Source organism: Hippopotamus amphibius, chromosome 5 (genome assembly GCF_030028045.1).
Source record: "Hippopotamus amphibius kiboko isolate mHipAmp2 chromosome 5, mHipAmp2.hap2, whole genome shotgun sequence".
In the NCBI taxonomy this organism is placed as follows: domain Eukaryota; kingdom Metazoa; phylum Chordata; class Mammalia; order Artiodactyla; family Hippopotamidae; genus Hippopotamus; species Hippopotamus amphibius.
The window spans coordinates 33141085-33157948 of record NC_080190.1 but is presented as its reverse complement, the minus strand read 5'-3'; the positions used below and the strand labels follow the sequence as shown (position 1 = coordinate 33157948).

General features: G+C 44.5%; 1 protein-coding gene across 2 annotated transcripts in view; it reads right to left on the bottom strand.

The window, feature by feature from the left end:
• BLNK (B cell linker) overlaps positions 1-12297 on the bottom strand; it is a 71198-nt gene extending 58901 nt beyond the window's left edge. For both annotated transcript variants that reach the window (XM_057734265.1, XM_057734266.1), the window contains exon 1: positions 12072-12297. In XM_057734265.1, the coding sequence (XP_057590248.1) occupies positions 12072-12118 (47 nt within the window). In that variant the 5' untranslated portion in view covers positions 12119-12297. The remainder of the gene's footprint in view (positions 1-12071) is intronic.
• Between the last annotated feature and the right edge of the window lie 4567 nt (positions 12298-16864).

The window sequence follows — 16864 nt, the reverse complement described above, 5'->3', positions numbered from 1 at the left end:
GTAAGAGAGATTTTAGGAATATCCTGAGTCAGCCTCCTCTTGGAAGGGAGGACAATAAATTCCAGAGAAATTTTGCCATTGCTCTAAAATTAATTATTGAGGATTCCCCCAGCTCTTTCCCTCACACCCGTCTCCTTCCCTTTCGGCACGTGCTCTGCGTCTCCAGCTAGAGGACCGGCTTTTCCACGGCAGGAATCATGCTTTCCAGCTTCTCGTACCACAGCCCAGAGCCATGGTTACAGTTGCAATGGTGACAACGGTGAACACCAGCACTCACTGAGCGTGTATCAGGTGCCAGGTACTTCACGTGCATTATCTCATTTAACCCTCACAGCCCTGTGAGGTAGGTCCTATTATTATCCCCATTTTATAAAGTGTAGTTAAAAAAATAACCACATAACATTAAATTTATGGTCGTAACCAATTTTAAGTGTACAGTCAGTAGTGTATTCACAGACACATTGTATATTCACATTGCTGTGATTATTCCAATTTTTATAGTGAAAAAATATTTGCTCAAAGTAATTTGCCCCAGGTCCTAAATCTAATAAACACCAGAGCAGGGATTCGAAATTGGGCCGTCTGACTTCAGAACCCATGCCCTCGACCACCCTTGGATGACATGTACTGACTTGTCTCAGCTTGGCCCCTCAGCAGGGTGGATGGCCAGCTTTACCATGTGCCTCTTTGGGCACCTTCCTCTCTGTCCCCAGAGAAGGCATCCAATCCCTCTACCAGCCCAGTGGTTTTCACAAGGGACACACGTGCCCCCACTGCTGCCCTGCTACAAGTCTGCCCTGGTAGACTCGTTGCTAAAGGGTTGCATGGGCTCTTAGGGGCCTGTTTCAGTCTTTAGGGAGGGGCAGAGAAAAAAGAGGAAGGGACAGATGGCAGGAGGAGGGGGAAAGAGAGAGGGCATTGCACACAGGAGGCAGGAAGCAATGTGGCAGGGGCTCTCTGGGTCCAGATTGCACTCAGCAGTAGAGTGGCTGAGCTCAGCTGCAAGGAGACCTGGGTACCGGTCCCTATGTGGCGTTCTCATCACCCTAGTCAGAGAGGCCACCTGAGAGTCCTGGAGTGGGGGCATGTGTGCACTTTACACGTGAGCATCTCGCAGCCTGGGTTGTCTTACTAACCACCTATTAACCAGAGAAAGTAATTTGCAAGTTTCTCCAGACTCTCTACCATTTCCTTCTTTTTTTCCCACTGAGCTCTGCAAATAATTTGTGGTAGTCTTTGGCATGTCTAGACTGCTGATCTCGGTTATAAGCAGACAGAAACTGGGCTGACTTGGCTCAACCAGGAGTAAGCGTGATCCTGCCAATGCCCTGAATCCTTTCCAAAAAAAACCCTGGTGCACGTTACCCTGGCAGAGGCAGTTAGGCGTGTGACACCCCGTTCTGACACCAATGAGGTGACAGGAAACTAGGTTATACCAGCTATAAAAAGTTCTTAGAAGCATTGCCCCTTGACGTGACAGCAGAAATTGTCAAGCTCTCCCTCCCTGATTTTAGGGGCAAGTAGGGCTGCAGCACTTCCCTTCCTCTTGCTGGTCCTTGCTCTCACCCACCCACAACAGGGAGGGGCTGGGGTGAAGGGAAACTTCTTGCTAAAACATGTGAAAACAGGTTGCGAAAAGCGAAGCAGTTAACAGAGGCTCGGGTTTGGAAGAGCCCGGAAGAGTCATGTTATTTAATCCCCACTGTGCTGGGCTCTGGTTTGCTTGTTCTAACTAGGTGCTAACAGTGGGAATTTTGTGATGTTTACAGTCTTTCCTCTAACAGCATGAAAATTATTGTGTGAAACTGATGATTCTCAAATTTGTAAGACTGGATGACAAATAAGTAATTCCAATCATTTTCAGAAAATTCTGAAAGTGTAATCCTATGTAATTCTAGAAAAGGAATGTGTTTTAAGAATTTGAGCGTGTTCTTTAAAAAAATTAGCCTTCATGGAAAAAAAAAATGAGCCTTGGCTGTGTCTACAATGGTACACGCACTTGTCTGGGCATTCATTTCTATAGCTAAAAGCAAAGATATTTTCAGGGAGTAAAGAGTGCTTTTGCAGAACGGTATTTCCTATACATTGAAAAAATTTGACTCAAGCGCATTTCTTTGGGATCTTAGTGAAAGAAAGATATTGGGAATATCACATGTAGGGATTGAAGTGGAAGGAAAGCATTGTCATTCTTACATGTTTACCATCCAGAAACATTTATCGATAATATATATATATATTTTTTGGCTGTACGGCGCAGCTTGCGAGATCTTAGCTCCCTGACCAGAGATCTAGCCCGGGCACATGGCAGTGAAAGTGCTGAGTCCTAGCCACTGGACTGCCAGGGAATTCCCCAATAATACATTTTTTAAAATGGCACCGTATCTAACTGGTCAAACAAAAATATGATCATGGATCCTTATAATATAATATTTTATGATAAATATAGAAAATAATTTCGTTATCAAAAATTAATCATTCAACCATTTCAAAGTGTTCAATTCAGTGGCATTTAGTATATTCACAATGCGGTGCAGTCACCACCACTATCTAATTGCAGAACAGTTCATCACCCCAAAAGGAAGCCTCATAACCACTAAGTAGTCATTAGCAATTTTAAAGCAGATTTTTTTTCCAGTTTACTCTTGAGGCACCTGCATAGCTTTTGTTTTAGTCATGTTAAGCGCTGTTTTCGGCATTCGTCAGATGAATTGCGCCCAATCATCTGGGGTTGGTTGGGCAACTGTGCTGATCTGTGAATACGGTGATGACATGAAATCAAAAGGTTTTCAGTTGTAAAAAGGACTTTGACCCTGAACAGGCTGTAAAGACAATTTCAAAGGCAAAATAGTCACATACATGTATGAGGGTCCAGTTTTCCAGTGATTTGGTATTACATTTGCATTTTCCTTTTTGAAAGTATACTTCTCATGGTTGTATTTGATTCTATTGTAGTTATTTGCACTAAAAATGACTCAGCTCTCTAATCCTCTGGTCCAACCCCCTTAGTTACAGCCTCCCCGCTGGAAACTCCCTTTACTTAGGTGTGGTCTCCCTCCTCTGACCTTTCCCTCCTTCTTATCACCACTTTCCTGAACAATGTTCCCTTCTTTCAACTAACAGCCATAGACTGAGCCACCTCTGTGTGGGAGACCGAAGAGCACAGCCCTCTGTCCCCACGGTCTGAGCTATTAGATTCCCACCTGGGTGTTAGTGATGGCTAAGCGTTTAATGCCTTAACCCATTACATGCAGTGATGTTGAATTTTGAACCAGGACTCTGAGACACTGCCTTATCCCCAGAGGATGTTTCTCTAACGACACAGTTTGGGGCAACAGCAGACCCCAGGCCAGGAGGGATTTGTGGGAAGGGGACATTCAGTGAACTTTTACTCCCTATTTAGTATATGAGGGTGAGTCAAAAATTACCTGCACTCTGGCTGTAGAATATTTTAATTAACTTTTAGAAAAGACAAATACATCATTTTTCAACATAATCTTCTTGCTTCCCAATACACTTCGTCTATCTGTCAGCAATCTTTTGTATTCCCTCATTAAAAAATGTTTTAGGCCAAGCTATGCGCCACGGAAAACGAATCACTGCACGCTGCTCTTCTTTCCTACAAATCGCAAGCGGGGCACCCATTTTTGCTCGCACCACAGTTACAAATGAACTGATGTAACACGTTCACACCTGCACAGCAGTGGCAGTAGCCTTGAATGGAAAGCGCTGATAAGACAGTGCGGCCAACAGAAGTTTGAATATAACCGGAGTGCGGATACTTTTTGACTCACCCTCGTATTTACTGTAACACCCCTATTATGTTATATATTATTATTCACATTTTCCAGGTGAGAAGCTGAGGCTAAAAAGGATTAAGGAACCTTCTCAAAGACCAAGAGCTAGGGAGAACAGAGCAAGTATTCAAACCTAGGTTTGCCTGATTCCAAAGTTCAGCAAAAAACACCTTTCTGGGGCACTTCTTAAATTATACAGAGTGGTCCTGTGTGCTTAGTCTATGCATAAGACCAACTCTGCTCTTTTTAATTACAACTCACTCTCAGATTACGTGAACTATTGTGAGACAATTCTTTGAAAAATATATAGTATCAGTAGGGTACCAAACATGCCTGAGTCAGGGTGAAATTCAAGTTTGGACCTAGAAACATGTAATAACATGAAATGCTGGCAGCAATATTCTGTAGGGCCTCACTGGAGTTTCTGACTAGTAATTTAGCTGCTTTTTAGTTAAAATAAAAAGTATAGGGAAAATATAGAACACAGACTAAGCTAGAATGTTTATTGGCCAGTAAATAACACAGGAAAAAAAAAAAGAGGCATGGCCTGCGGTTCCTCCCTCCTTACAGGCAAACATGGAGGTGTAGTTCTAGACTGGGTCTTGCTGGAGCAAGCTTGGATAGGCAACTTCACCTCCCTGGGCCTCTTACCTGAGGGACTAGAGAGATGGTCTCTCTATCTTACTTGCCAAGTAAACCTCTGATTTGGGAGCTGGGGAGGGGAGGGAATAAGGCTTCTCCATTGAAGTTTGTGTCCTGACACATTGCAGGGGGAGCAGGCTTCGCTGAGGGGGTTCAAGGAGTCTGGGGCCAGCACTGGCTACATGATTTCTGGGGTCCAATGTAAAATGAAAATGCAGGGCTCCTAGTTCAAAATTATTAAGAATCTCAAGACTGCAACAGCAGAGCGTTAAACCAAGTATGGGGCCCTGTGAGACTGCATGGCACACGCCTGTGAAACTCAGTGGCCTCTTCTACCTGTTCCCCACACCGAAGGGAGGGTTGAAATCTGGAGGTGATCTGGGGCCCCCCTCTAGCCTGCTGGGAGGCAGGGACGCCTCTGGGGTAACAAGCTCCTTTCTCAGGAAAGTGGCCAACAGGGAAGCACCCCCATCAAGAACACACAACATGTCCCTTAAGCTGGCTTCTCTGCCTTGCCGTGGAAGTGAGTATTGAAACATGCACGCTGGACGGAGGGCCTACGGCCCATTTGGGGGCCTAGACCATGCTGTGAAAGGGTTGTGAAGACACCCCAGTGGAAAATCAGCCTGCAGATGTAGCTGCTGATGGACGACCTTTCAGAAGGGAGGTGGGGCAGGACAGGTAGGAGAAGACGGGTCAGACCAGGAGGAGCAGTGGCTGGAGGGAGGAGTTGTTAGGAGCAGACAGTGCTCAGCTGTGGAGAGAGGTACAGGCGTGGGACGGAGGACAAGCCTGCCCGTTGAGTGGCGTAGAATCGGGCACGGGAGCACGGGAGCTGACAAGAGGCTCAGCCACAGCAGGAGGTGTGGCTCCCTGAGAGGGAGTTTCCACCACAGGCCAGGTGACATCAACATCCAACATCAGAGCCTGGCACAAAAGCCACTTCCCTACAACGTGTTGGGGAGCCTTGAGGTCGGTGGGACCTAGTGGACAGTAAGCCAGGGGCATACTTCAGGGTTGACGGCTCCCTTGATCTGGAGGCATGACTTGGATGGGGACTGGAATTCCACCCAATCTGCAGGTGGGCCCACTTCTGGGGCAACAGGTGTGCCATCCTCTTAACCTCTAATTGTGTGCTTGGTCCCTGGAGGCTTAGGAAGCTGAGCAGGTATGTGGAATGAGAAAACTAAAGCTGTTTCTGAGAGCTTAGACATCAACACCTAAGACAGCAAATAGAGAGATGCAGGGTCACCTTAAAGGAGCAGAATGGTCCCAGGTCAGGGAGATTTAAAGGGGCCTGACAGATCCAAATCACACAGCGAGAGACACAGCGTGTCTGATGGGGAGGCAGTGGCAGCCCCTGTGACCACTAGCCTATGGAATCGGAGTCTGACTGACTTTGTAATCCCAACCCTAGTGGTTTCTACTCATGTTGCCCAGTCTACTTAGAGAGGTAGAAATCGACTATTCCAAACTGACCTGATGTCTGGAAATCTTTTCCTGTTCTCATTTCTCTACCCAGGAGAGAACAATATATGCTTCAGTGGTGCATGTAGTTCCTGAAATCTAGTTTTGTTTGACACTAAAATTTTTTTGGAAAAACAACTCATTGAAATATAGGCTCAAGCACTTCTGGACTTTTCCCATGGCAACTCCTGACCCAAATCATCCCAGACTGAGGAAAATCAGTCCAGCAAGCAGAGGCCACATCAATTGCAAAGATATTTATTATATATACTAAACTTTAAATTCGTACTACCACTATAAGTACATACAAGTGAATTGGTGCTTCTTGTTCTACACAGAATTCATTCCACTTAGTCTGAATCAGAGCTGTCCAACTGCAGCACTGTGGACATTTGGGGCCAGATAATACTCTGCTGTAACGACGGCTCTGCGCAGCTCAGGATGTCTAGCAGCACCCCGGCATCTACCTACTCAGTGTGAACAGCGCCCCCTTCCCAAGTGTGATAGTCGGATGTCCCCTGGACAGCAAAATTGTCCCTGGTGGAGAACCACTGATCTAAATGATGCAGCTATGTCTTGGAGGAGGGCAGAGGTAGGTAACTTCTATGGGGTTTATTAAAAAGCCAAATAAAGCCATCCAGTGTCTCAATTTCTCTATAATAAGCTATTATTTAATTTCACTTTTTTCTTACTCATGTTCTTTAACAAGCCTAGATTCCTTGATGTCATTGAATGAGGGCACTCGTAAGATCCTCTTTGAAAATGCACCAGACAAGCAAATTCTCCACAGAGCAGATGAGATTAATCATCTGTAGGGAAAACCAAGAGATTGTAAATGTGTACCTAACGCATTTGGTACCAGTCCAATCTCCTTCCATCCAGTAATGTAAGAGGCAGGGCTGGAATGTAATTGTGGTTCAGTTCTTGGAAACCTAATTAATTGTATCATAGCCCATTTGGGGAGAGGTTGCAAGAAGAGGAAGGAATTGGTCAGCCATAGCACACGTTGTTCAGGTGGTTATTGGATCCAGGGGAGAGGGTACCTTGACTATGTGGACCCTGGTTTAGGGTTTTCCTGGCAGAGCCATGCCCAGAATGGATGAGAAGGCGTGCCTTGAGTTATTCTAGCTGATGATCCTGAAACCCACAAACACTAAGCAAATTTCTAATGTGTCTCCCATGGAGCTTGCCCACGAGAAGACAGAGACCTTGTCTGAGAATTGCATCCATTGGTATGACACAACATAGTCCAGTTGAGCAGGTACTCAGCTGACAAAATGCAGGCAGGCAGTGTGAAGAGAATAAGAAACCATACTTCCTGGGAAGTCTATCTTATCTCTACGATTAGATGCTGTGCCTCCTCTTTGCCCTCCCACATCAGCACTGGCCTCTGATCTAAGCTCACAAAAGAATGAGAAGAGAGATGATGCCCCAGACACGCTCGTATTCAGCATGTGCTCTTCCCACCATGAGCCCCGGGGCAGCCTCCTGCTCTGCTTACCACTCCAGTTAAAGGGAGTTGGATCTACTGCCATGAGTAGAAAGAGAGAGAACAAACGGGCACTCATGAAACATGGGTTGAAGTACTGATTGTTGTGTTTACTTTTTATGTGCTTGTTACACTGATCATGTGACAAATATTCTGGGCACTTTAGCTCCTGTCTTCACAACAAGCCTGTGAGGAAGGCATCTCTAGTTTTATTTGACAGTTGAGGAAACTAAGGCTTAGAGAAGTTGAGTGACTTCATTGGGACCCATAGCTAGTAACTGGCAATTGGAATCCTGCCCTTTGGGGCACCATTGCTTTGTCCTTCTAAATACATCATAGCTGCCTTCTAGATGATGCATCTGGATGCTGCCTAGAGGAATCCTCGGACCCTAGTGTTCAGAGTTGGGCAGTTTTCAAAAAGTTTGTAAGAAAAGAGTTTGAAAATATTTTGAAAACTATCTCAAATAAGTTGATAATTCCATTAGGAAATACTTCCTGAGGGTCATGGGATGAAATGGTAGCCTTAGAGGATGTAACATTTCAAGCATGATCTTCATGCCTAAAGGATCACACAGCACCAGGGCTGAGAGAGACTTGGAGAACTGTCTGATCCAAACTCCTCATTTTGTAGCTGGGGAATACAGGGGTGATGAGGACTGATCCAGGATGGTGTGGTAGAAAAGGAAAGAAAAAGGCACATGTGGAAGCATCATGAAAGAAAGACTAAAGGGTGTGTTGGGTGAGTGGAGGTAGAGAGGGAAGGATGAATCAGACTTAGGGTTGACCATGACACCATTGGAGAAACAAGGAGGATCAGAGAGGGAGCTAGTGGCGGAAAGGCAAAAAGAAAATAAAGTTGTTTCTGAAGAACTGAACTTGAAAAGCCAAGTAACTGGAAACTCCAGCTGAGGATTCCAAGACGTGAGCAGAAAAGTCGTGTCCCAGGATCTGTCAAATAGGAGCCCTTTGTGAGACCCAGACACCCATGACAGGGCTCTGTCATGCTCAACAGTTTATTAACCACTTAGATTAAGGCAAAGAAGGGCTGTTTGTCACGTCTACAGTCCATGCAAAGCTAAATGCCACAGATGTCAGAATGGACAGGTAAAATAGCCAAAATAGCTAGAAAGAAGAACTGAAACTGACACGAAATTTATCAAGGATCAATGTAAAGTGCTATGTTTCTGTTCAGAAAATCAACTGCACACGTCTAGAATTAATAAGAAAATAATAATGATATTAAATAACCATGATTTTTCAATCCAGTAATTGCTGTGTGCCAGGATCAATAGCCCTATGGGATCAGTACTGTTATTATCTCTATCTTTTCAGCTGAAGTAGCTGGGACCAGGGATTTTAAGTAAACTTTCCTAAAGTCACACATATGTTAGTTTGACTGAAAAATACCATACTCTTCAACCAATAAGATAAGGATTAGGGAGGCTTGGCTTGACCGCACTTGTGTCAAAGACTTCTTCCATTTGTAAAAATAAGTGAGTGTGTGTTTGTGGAGGCTACAAGGAAAAATACACAAGCACAGATGGAGAGTCAATTGGGAGGTTATTAAAAATATAAAAACATAAAATTTCCTTTACAAACTAGTTTCCCTGACTTGAAAGAAATATAGTTAATGTGATTCAGGACTCTAAGTGTTGAAACATTTACCTAGAAGTGTAATATTTTTATGAATAGGAATACTCACTGTGGAGGGATTGAGACCTCAGGTCTGAGCTGCGTTTCTGACAAAATCATTACCTTATAAAATCCGGGGAAAATCATGGCTAAGAATCAGCTAAAAGATCCTGAGAATTCTTGGATTCCCATTATCAGATAAACCGACTTCATGTAGTGCCCCAAGGGAAGAAAAAAAGCAAGAATCTGTGCTCACACACTTCTGTGGTCACATACAACGTAGCCACTTCGCCTTTCTCAATTCCTCCACAGTAGAAACTCTCAGGCTGACTGCTCCTCCCCAGCTGTCCATCTGGGAACCTTCTCTCTCTCCTTCATTTTGAGAATCTCTTGTTTCCTTCCAATCCTGCCTGCCCTCCTTTCCTTAGTTGACTCTGCTTTCCCTTCTTCTTGGTCACTCCTTCTGCCTCCAGTCTCTTTTCAGCCCTAGGAATATACCTCCTAGATCAAGATCATCTTTTTTACCACCCCCCCCACTTTGATGGACACTCAATCTGTCTATTTTTCTGGCTAAGAATTTAAGCAAATTATCATGTAAACTTTGATAAACCTAAGAGTATGAACACAGCTCTTCACTTATACTGTCATCTGATGCCAAATAATTACACAGTTGGCAACCTTCTGAACTGGTGTTAACCAGTCAGAACAGAGGATCCAAGCCACAAGTATCAAGTACTCATTTACCTATTCCTTGCCGTCCCATCTAATTACAGAAAATATTTAAAATGGTGCTTCAAATTTATTGTGTTTACAATTTCATTTCTTTGAAAAGTTCCACATCAGCAGTGCACATTTTATCAAAACAGTCCAATTCTGTAAAAACAACTCAGTACTAAGTGGGAAAAAAGTTACTTCTGCCTGAGCAGATGAGTGGAGTTTGGTCTTCTACCCTTTAATTTATGGTTCCATGTTGTCCATCGACCGCTCTGTGACAAAGCTGGACCTTGTCCCTGAGGGAAGGATCATAAAGTGATTTAGGTACTATGGTCTTTCTTTATGTAGATTCTCATCTGGACTTCCTGAAAGAGGTTCTAAGACTTAGTAGAGCCCTGGGTTATGGAATATCTCTCAAAAGGACCTTCTAAACCCTCTTGCTCATTTGAGCGAAACCCTAATATCCATGCCTTGCTAGTTTCTCTGGCACGTCTTTCCTTCCCTCTCCCTTCTCACTGCCCCAAGTCCAGGCCTGCAGCACTAGAGGCTTGGGTTACTTAACTGCCCCCCTTCTACTGAGCATCCCTGCCTCCAGACTCCACCCCCTCAGGTCCATCCTGCCAACTTCCCTTAGGCCTGTTGGCATGACATCTCTAACAGTGTAAACCGTTCTCCAACTCTCTGTGGTTACAGCCCTCACTGCCCATTATGATCTGGCCCCATCTTAGGTGTCCAACCTCATCAGGGCCTTCTGGTTTCACACGCCTATTCTCCAGCCTTTGTGGGGCAGAAAACTCTCCTCCTCATCCTACAAACAGACCTACTCGAGTCCAGCTCCAAGCGTCGGCTTCTGTACGTCCTCCCTCCCTCCCTCCCATCAGGTTTTTCCTCCAACTTCTTTTATCTTACCTGCCTCTCAAAGCCTAGCCCTTTATTTATTTTGTTTTATTGAGGGAACATTGGTTTAAACATTATGTACGCTTCACGTTTGCAACATTATCTTTCTACCTCTGTATACACCATAGTGTGCTCACCACCAAAATTTTAGTGTCCATCCATCACCATGCACTTGACCCCCTTTACCCATTTCATCCCCCCCCACCCCTTCCCTCCTGGTAACCATGATTCGGTTTTCAATATCTGCATGTTGGTTTCTATTTGATTTTGTTTGTTCATTTACTTTGACAAAGCCTAGCGCTTGAAGCCTCTTCTCTGTTGAAACCTCTCCAGCTACTCCAATTCACTTCTTGTACTCATTGAGTCACTTACTACTCGCACTGTCTTACCTGCCCCCCCTCCCATGACCGTGTAGCAACGTGAGACCAAGGGCAGGACTGAGGAAGTGTCTTGTCTCCTGTCAGCGCGGATCGTACAGCATCACTTCTCAACACACCCTTAAAAGGGCCGACCGCGGCCATGCTGCCTCCTGATTCCAAACTATCATTTATCAAGTGCCTACCAGGTATATGACCCATATTCTACCCGTGAAGGGCTGTCCCCCTGCCATTTCCGGACTGATTTCTCTTAAATTTTGTCTCAAAAGCTCTAATTCTCCAGCTCCTTATCATTTGTGATAACTTCCTTGCTACACGTGTCACATCGCCCCGTGAAAAACTGAAGTTCAAGTGGTAGCTGAAATATAAAACACTCATTAAACGCTTAAAAGTTCCAGTCTCCAAAACCCATGATGTTGTTACAATGAGACAAAAAGAAAATCTTCGAAATAAAAATCTGGGAAGTCTTTTTTTTCCGTAGGTCAGAGGCGCTTCTTGATTCTTGCCCTTTGGGCCACTTCTGGTTTATTTATTCTTTCTAATTGGCTTTTTATAGATAATTGTTACACTGATATGAAGACACTATTAAAACAGATCTAATCTCCCCCAAACATTTGTGATATACAGCCACAAAATAAAGATAGTAAAACTACAACGAATACAAGTTATTACAACAATCTTTAACGTTAAGTAGTAATCCACAATGAAATACTTGTGCACTCAAATTAGACCAAACTTTTTTTTAGAAAAGCTTGTTGTATTCAGACTCTCCAAGCTGACCATTGGTAGAATCTAAGCCCTTGAATTTTCTTTTTTTCTTTTCTCTTCAAAGCTTTACACTTTAATCCATCACTGGCAAAGCCAGCTAGAATAAGCCCACTTGTTCCTATACACTTCTTTAAAAACACAGTCCACTTCCCTATAGCAATTAACACCCCACTGCCTTGCAACTAGCAAAGTATTCCAGGATTTCAGTATTTCTGAGATGCAGCAAGATCACTGAAAGAAAAAAAAAGGAGAAGAAGAAGAAGGAAAAGTGTTGGATGGCGAAAATCTTACCTCAACTTCTGACTGGCAGGGACAGTTATTTTATTAAGCTTATCCATTCTTTTTGGTAACTTTACGAACCACAAATCACTGTCCAGTAGTCACGTCAGCAGTCCCTGGCTGTCCTCGGGAGTAGCATGGTAAGCCTTTGATCTCAAGGGTCCCAGTTACTTGAGGCTGATTTCTGAAAGTGCAGGCTGCTGGCAAACACCCCTGCACAAGGGAGAAGTAAAACTTGCTCGAGCACATCGTCAAGTTTCATGTTTCTACATAATCATGTGATCTGGGTAGCCAGCCAACTTGGCTGATTACTCCACGTTGTGTAAACTTTAATAGTGAAACCTATTGGACATGCAAATTTCTTTCCAGCTGCTTTCTTTTATAACCAGGTCTGTAACCAGGTCAGGTGAAGCTTCTGGCTGGTCACTACTTCCTGTTGTCCTGAACACATATAGTCCTTGTTTTCAGCAGGTGTCATGCTGTCCCCTTCCTGGGCTCAAGGAAAAGCAGAATAATCCATTCCATCTGAAATTCTCTTTGGGACTTTCTGCTCATTTGCATAAAGTCATGGATAAGCTTTTCCACTTAAAGGATCATTGTATGAAAATGGCATTTTTGTATAGATTCTCCTCACTCCTCTCCCTCAAACGTTTTTAAATAAATATCAAGATGATAGTGACACAGTGGTAGCAGCTTAGTTTGAGAGTTAGAATTCAGTTTTCCTGAAGATATGTGTAAAGTAGGAAGACAATTCTCTAGGCAAGGTCATTAGGGACAGAGACAGATTGGACATCTGGAAAAGGGGAGAGGCTCTTATTGCACAGTGTAGCCTTCTTATCAGGTTGATGGTGTCAGGAGTTGTCCTGGTAGCTAGATGCTTTCAAACAAAATCAAGATGTATGCAAAAGTCAGCTGAGAACAAATCTAACAACCGCCCAACAATGCAATTCTGACATCAGGCCATCCGGAGGTCCCCTGAAAAGCAGGGTGTCACTCTCCTCACTGCTTTTGTCCCCTCTTGCCCTCATCCACTACTCACTTTCATCTTAGCGGACCCAGTGACAAGCCAGACATGGGAGCAGTAAGGGGTATCCTAAGAACAGCCAGGGGGAAACACACCTGCAGGGGCTGAACCCATCCAAAGAGGTCCACATCCCTCCTGGAAGACTTGACAGTTCCTTTTTACCTTTTCTGAAAACTTCTAATTTGTCTGTCATTTAGAGAGCAGAAGGCAGTTCAGGGTCAGAGAGGAAGAAAATGAGAAAGAAGGTTCCTTTTATACCTGGACACACTTCCCTGTTGCCAGCAGGAATGCCCTGCTCACCTTTGTGAAGTAGGTGCACATTTCCCACATTTATCCAGGTGACCAGTCCTCTCCTGGGTCTGAAGAACACACAGAAAGGACAAAGTAGAGGGCTCCCAGTGACCGCTCCAGTTACAGACCCAAGGTCTGGCTGGAGATAGAGGGAGAAGGGGGAGGAAGAGAAAAAATGAGGGAGCCGGAGGAAGAGGAGGAGGGTGAGGAGGAGGGGAAGGAAGACAAAGAAGAGGGAAAAAAAGAGGAGGAGGGTGAGGAGGAGGAGGGGAAGGAAGACGAAGAAGAGGGAGAAAAAGAGGAGGAGGAGGAGGAAGAGGAGGAAGGTGAGAGGCGGCAGCAGGAGTGGCAGAGATGGATGTGGTAGATGGATTCCTTTCCTCCTGTGCTGCTTCTTTGTACAAACAAAGGTTCTGTATTTCTCCAGGCAAATCTTGATTATTCACACTCATGTACTGCCTCTGAATTTCTAGTTCAACCAGATGGTCGGGAGCAGAATCCTCAGGGCTGTTGAAGGGTGGGGTCCTTCTGCTCACCAAAGCACTGAATTGGCCAGGCCAGCAAGAGAGCAGATCATCTTTCATGAGAAAAATATAAGTGCTCGGCTCTTCCAATTGTTTATTTTCCCCAAACAAGCAGCTTAATTTTCTTGCAGTGTATCTCGAAAGAGTTCTAGGCATTCGCCCCTCTGCTCCCCATAGCTCTTAACCGAAGGAACTAGCAGACAGGAGGGCGAAGGCACCTAGACTCTCATCAGCATCAGGAAAATCAAGCTTCCCCGAATGCGGTGATCACCAGCTTGTTCTTTCTAAATGACTGTGAAGTGCACCCCATCAGCTACTTGACTTTTCTCTCAACCAACAGCTCTGTTCAGCACCTGGGCTGGCAACGTATTATTTCCCCGGAGAGAAAGACCAAGGACAAGAGTTACACTTCTGCTTTTTCTTTTTACGGCCACACTTGTCTTTCTTCTTTTTACTGTGTCTAGTCTGACATGATAAAAATGAGAGTCTGCTTTTCCAGACTGGACATTTTACCCAGGCGGTGTGTGGCGTGATAGGCATGATGCCCCAGGCTGCCACTACTGCTCTGCAGCTGTAACCGGCTTCCCAGGAAGGTCAGTGCAGGCATGGAAACCGAGGACACCAAGTCTCAGCTGATGACTTGTGAAAAGAATGAGACCGCACAATGTGGCTTCCACAGCACATGGAGCTCCACACACCGTGATAAACACTCAGTCTCGATCTACACCGCGCAGTGAACATGAAAATTAATTAATTACTGATTAACAGATGAAAAATGGGTAATACTGACTGTAAAGAAAATTTGGAACTCCTATACACTGCTGATAAAAATATAACTGGGTACAACCACTTTGGAAATAGCTTGGTATTACCTAATGCATTTGATAACATACCATATGACCCAGCATGAGGTCATGACATAGCACCATGTCAGAACACTAAAAGTATTCCATGTACACGGAGGTCACATGCAAGGATTGTCAGTGAAGCACCATTTCGAATAGAAAATAAAACAACACTGGAAACAACCCAATCGCCCATCAGCAGGAAAACAAATAAATTAATTGTGGCATATTTGTGCGATGGAGTACTGGTCAACCGAGAAAATGTGTGACCTGCAATTGAGCAGTGCAAGTAAATAACAAAAATAACCTGAGCAATAAAGGCAAGTTAAAGAAGATCATACACCATGATTCCAGCTATATTCAGGTTAAAGACATCTAAAACTAATTTATTACCTAGGACATAAATATATAAGGTCAAACCAAGGGAGGGAATGATAAGTATAAAATTCAGGTGAATCGTTACCAGGGAGTGGGATTGGAGTGAAGGGGCACACAGGACTTCAAAGGCAATGGTAGTGTCCTATTTCTTAAGGTGAGTGGTGAGTATATAGGTACCTATTATAGGTATTAAATATTTCACAAAAATATATAAAATAAGATCTGGTCTAAATCTGTGGAGGCAAAGCCAGGACAGCCCGCTTAAGTCTCAGTTAGCTCTGTGCGATTATGAGGCTTGAGAACAAGAAGACATTATACTGGAGTTTGGGGATGAGACCAACCAGCCCTAGTTTCTCTTGAGCTCTTTCCTTGTACCTGTTAATGACAACAAAAAACAACACGCTTCTTGAATGTTTTTTATATCCCTGTGCTATGACATCATTCATCTTACATGTGAAGAAACTGATTCACAGAGAGGTTAAGTAACTGGTCTAAAGTTATACCACTCTTCAATATTGGGATTCAGACTCAAGCTTGTTTCCATAGTCCAAGCAGAGAGTCACAGGGTTTTGCCATCACAAGAGAGATCTGTGATTCAGGAGAGGGCCCTGCCCTAACATCAAGGCACCAACTCAACCATGACCTTGGGTAAATCACTTAATCTCCCTGACCTCAACTTCTCATCTTTAGTGGACAAAAAAGGGTATTCAAAAAGGGCTCAGACTCCTTCTGATTTGGCGTCTAGACATTGGCCCATGTGCACAGAAATTGGAGTCCACCAGTGGAAACATTCTCACAGCTTCCAGAAGAGATGCCTTTGATGGTCTATGCAAGATTGCTTCCCAAAGTGAGGCTAGATGGTTGTGGCAGTTTACAGCACCTCGAAACTAGTCCAAGTCCTCACTGAAACTGGAAGGTCAGCCACGGTTCACCCTCTCTGCTCTGCCACCCACCTGCTGATGGCCCTGCCCCTGCCAGGGCTGGTTTAGGCAAATTGGCAAAGGAAGTAGGCAAGGTGTGGCATTGACACACTGCAGTATGCTTCTGTGGTTCCAATCATAACCTACTTCCGTGAAGGTCAGCCTCACAACAACTCTATCAGGGAGGTACTGTTATCATTCATGATGTGAAATCTGAGTCTCAGAATGGTGACAGCACTTACTTAAGGCCACCCATTCTTCCTGATCCTTGAGCCAGGGCCCTTTGGCCCCCAAACCATTCACTCTCTTTTCCCTGTGCTGGCTCCCTTTCTTGGGATGGGGATGGGGAGGCTGTCCTGCAGGACCAGTGGCCCTGGCAGCTTTCTGGCACATGCAGACCAAAGTAGCAGGAGCTTGCTATTGGTCAGGCCCATGCCTGGTTAGCTGGCCAGTGCCAGTTAAAGGCCGAGATGGAGGAAGGTTTGGAAGGAAGTTAGGGAGCCTGTGTAAAACCACTGAAGGAAAATAGCAGAAGAGGCCAGGGAAAGGTCAAGAGAGAACAGGAAGTGAGGCAGATGCTGCTAGTGGTCTATCTGTTCTCTTTTGTGGGGAGGGGGCAGGAAGGGAGGAAGAAAGAAGGAGATAACATGTCTGTGACTTGAACAAATGGGCAAAGGCTCTTTTAAGCTCAAGGCTTCACTTTCTGTGAGACAAATCAGTTCCCTATTTCATGTGTCAGTAAACTCGATATTCTCTATACCAAATTGGCCTGGAGTACAGTATCTGTATTATGCGAATAGCTTAGAAGAAAACAGTCCAAGTA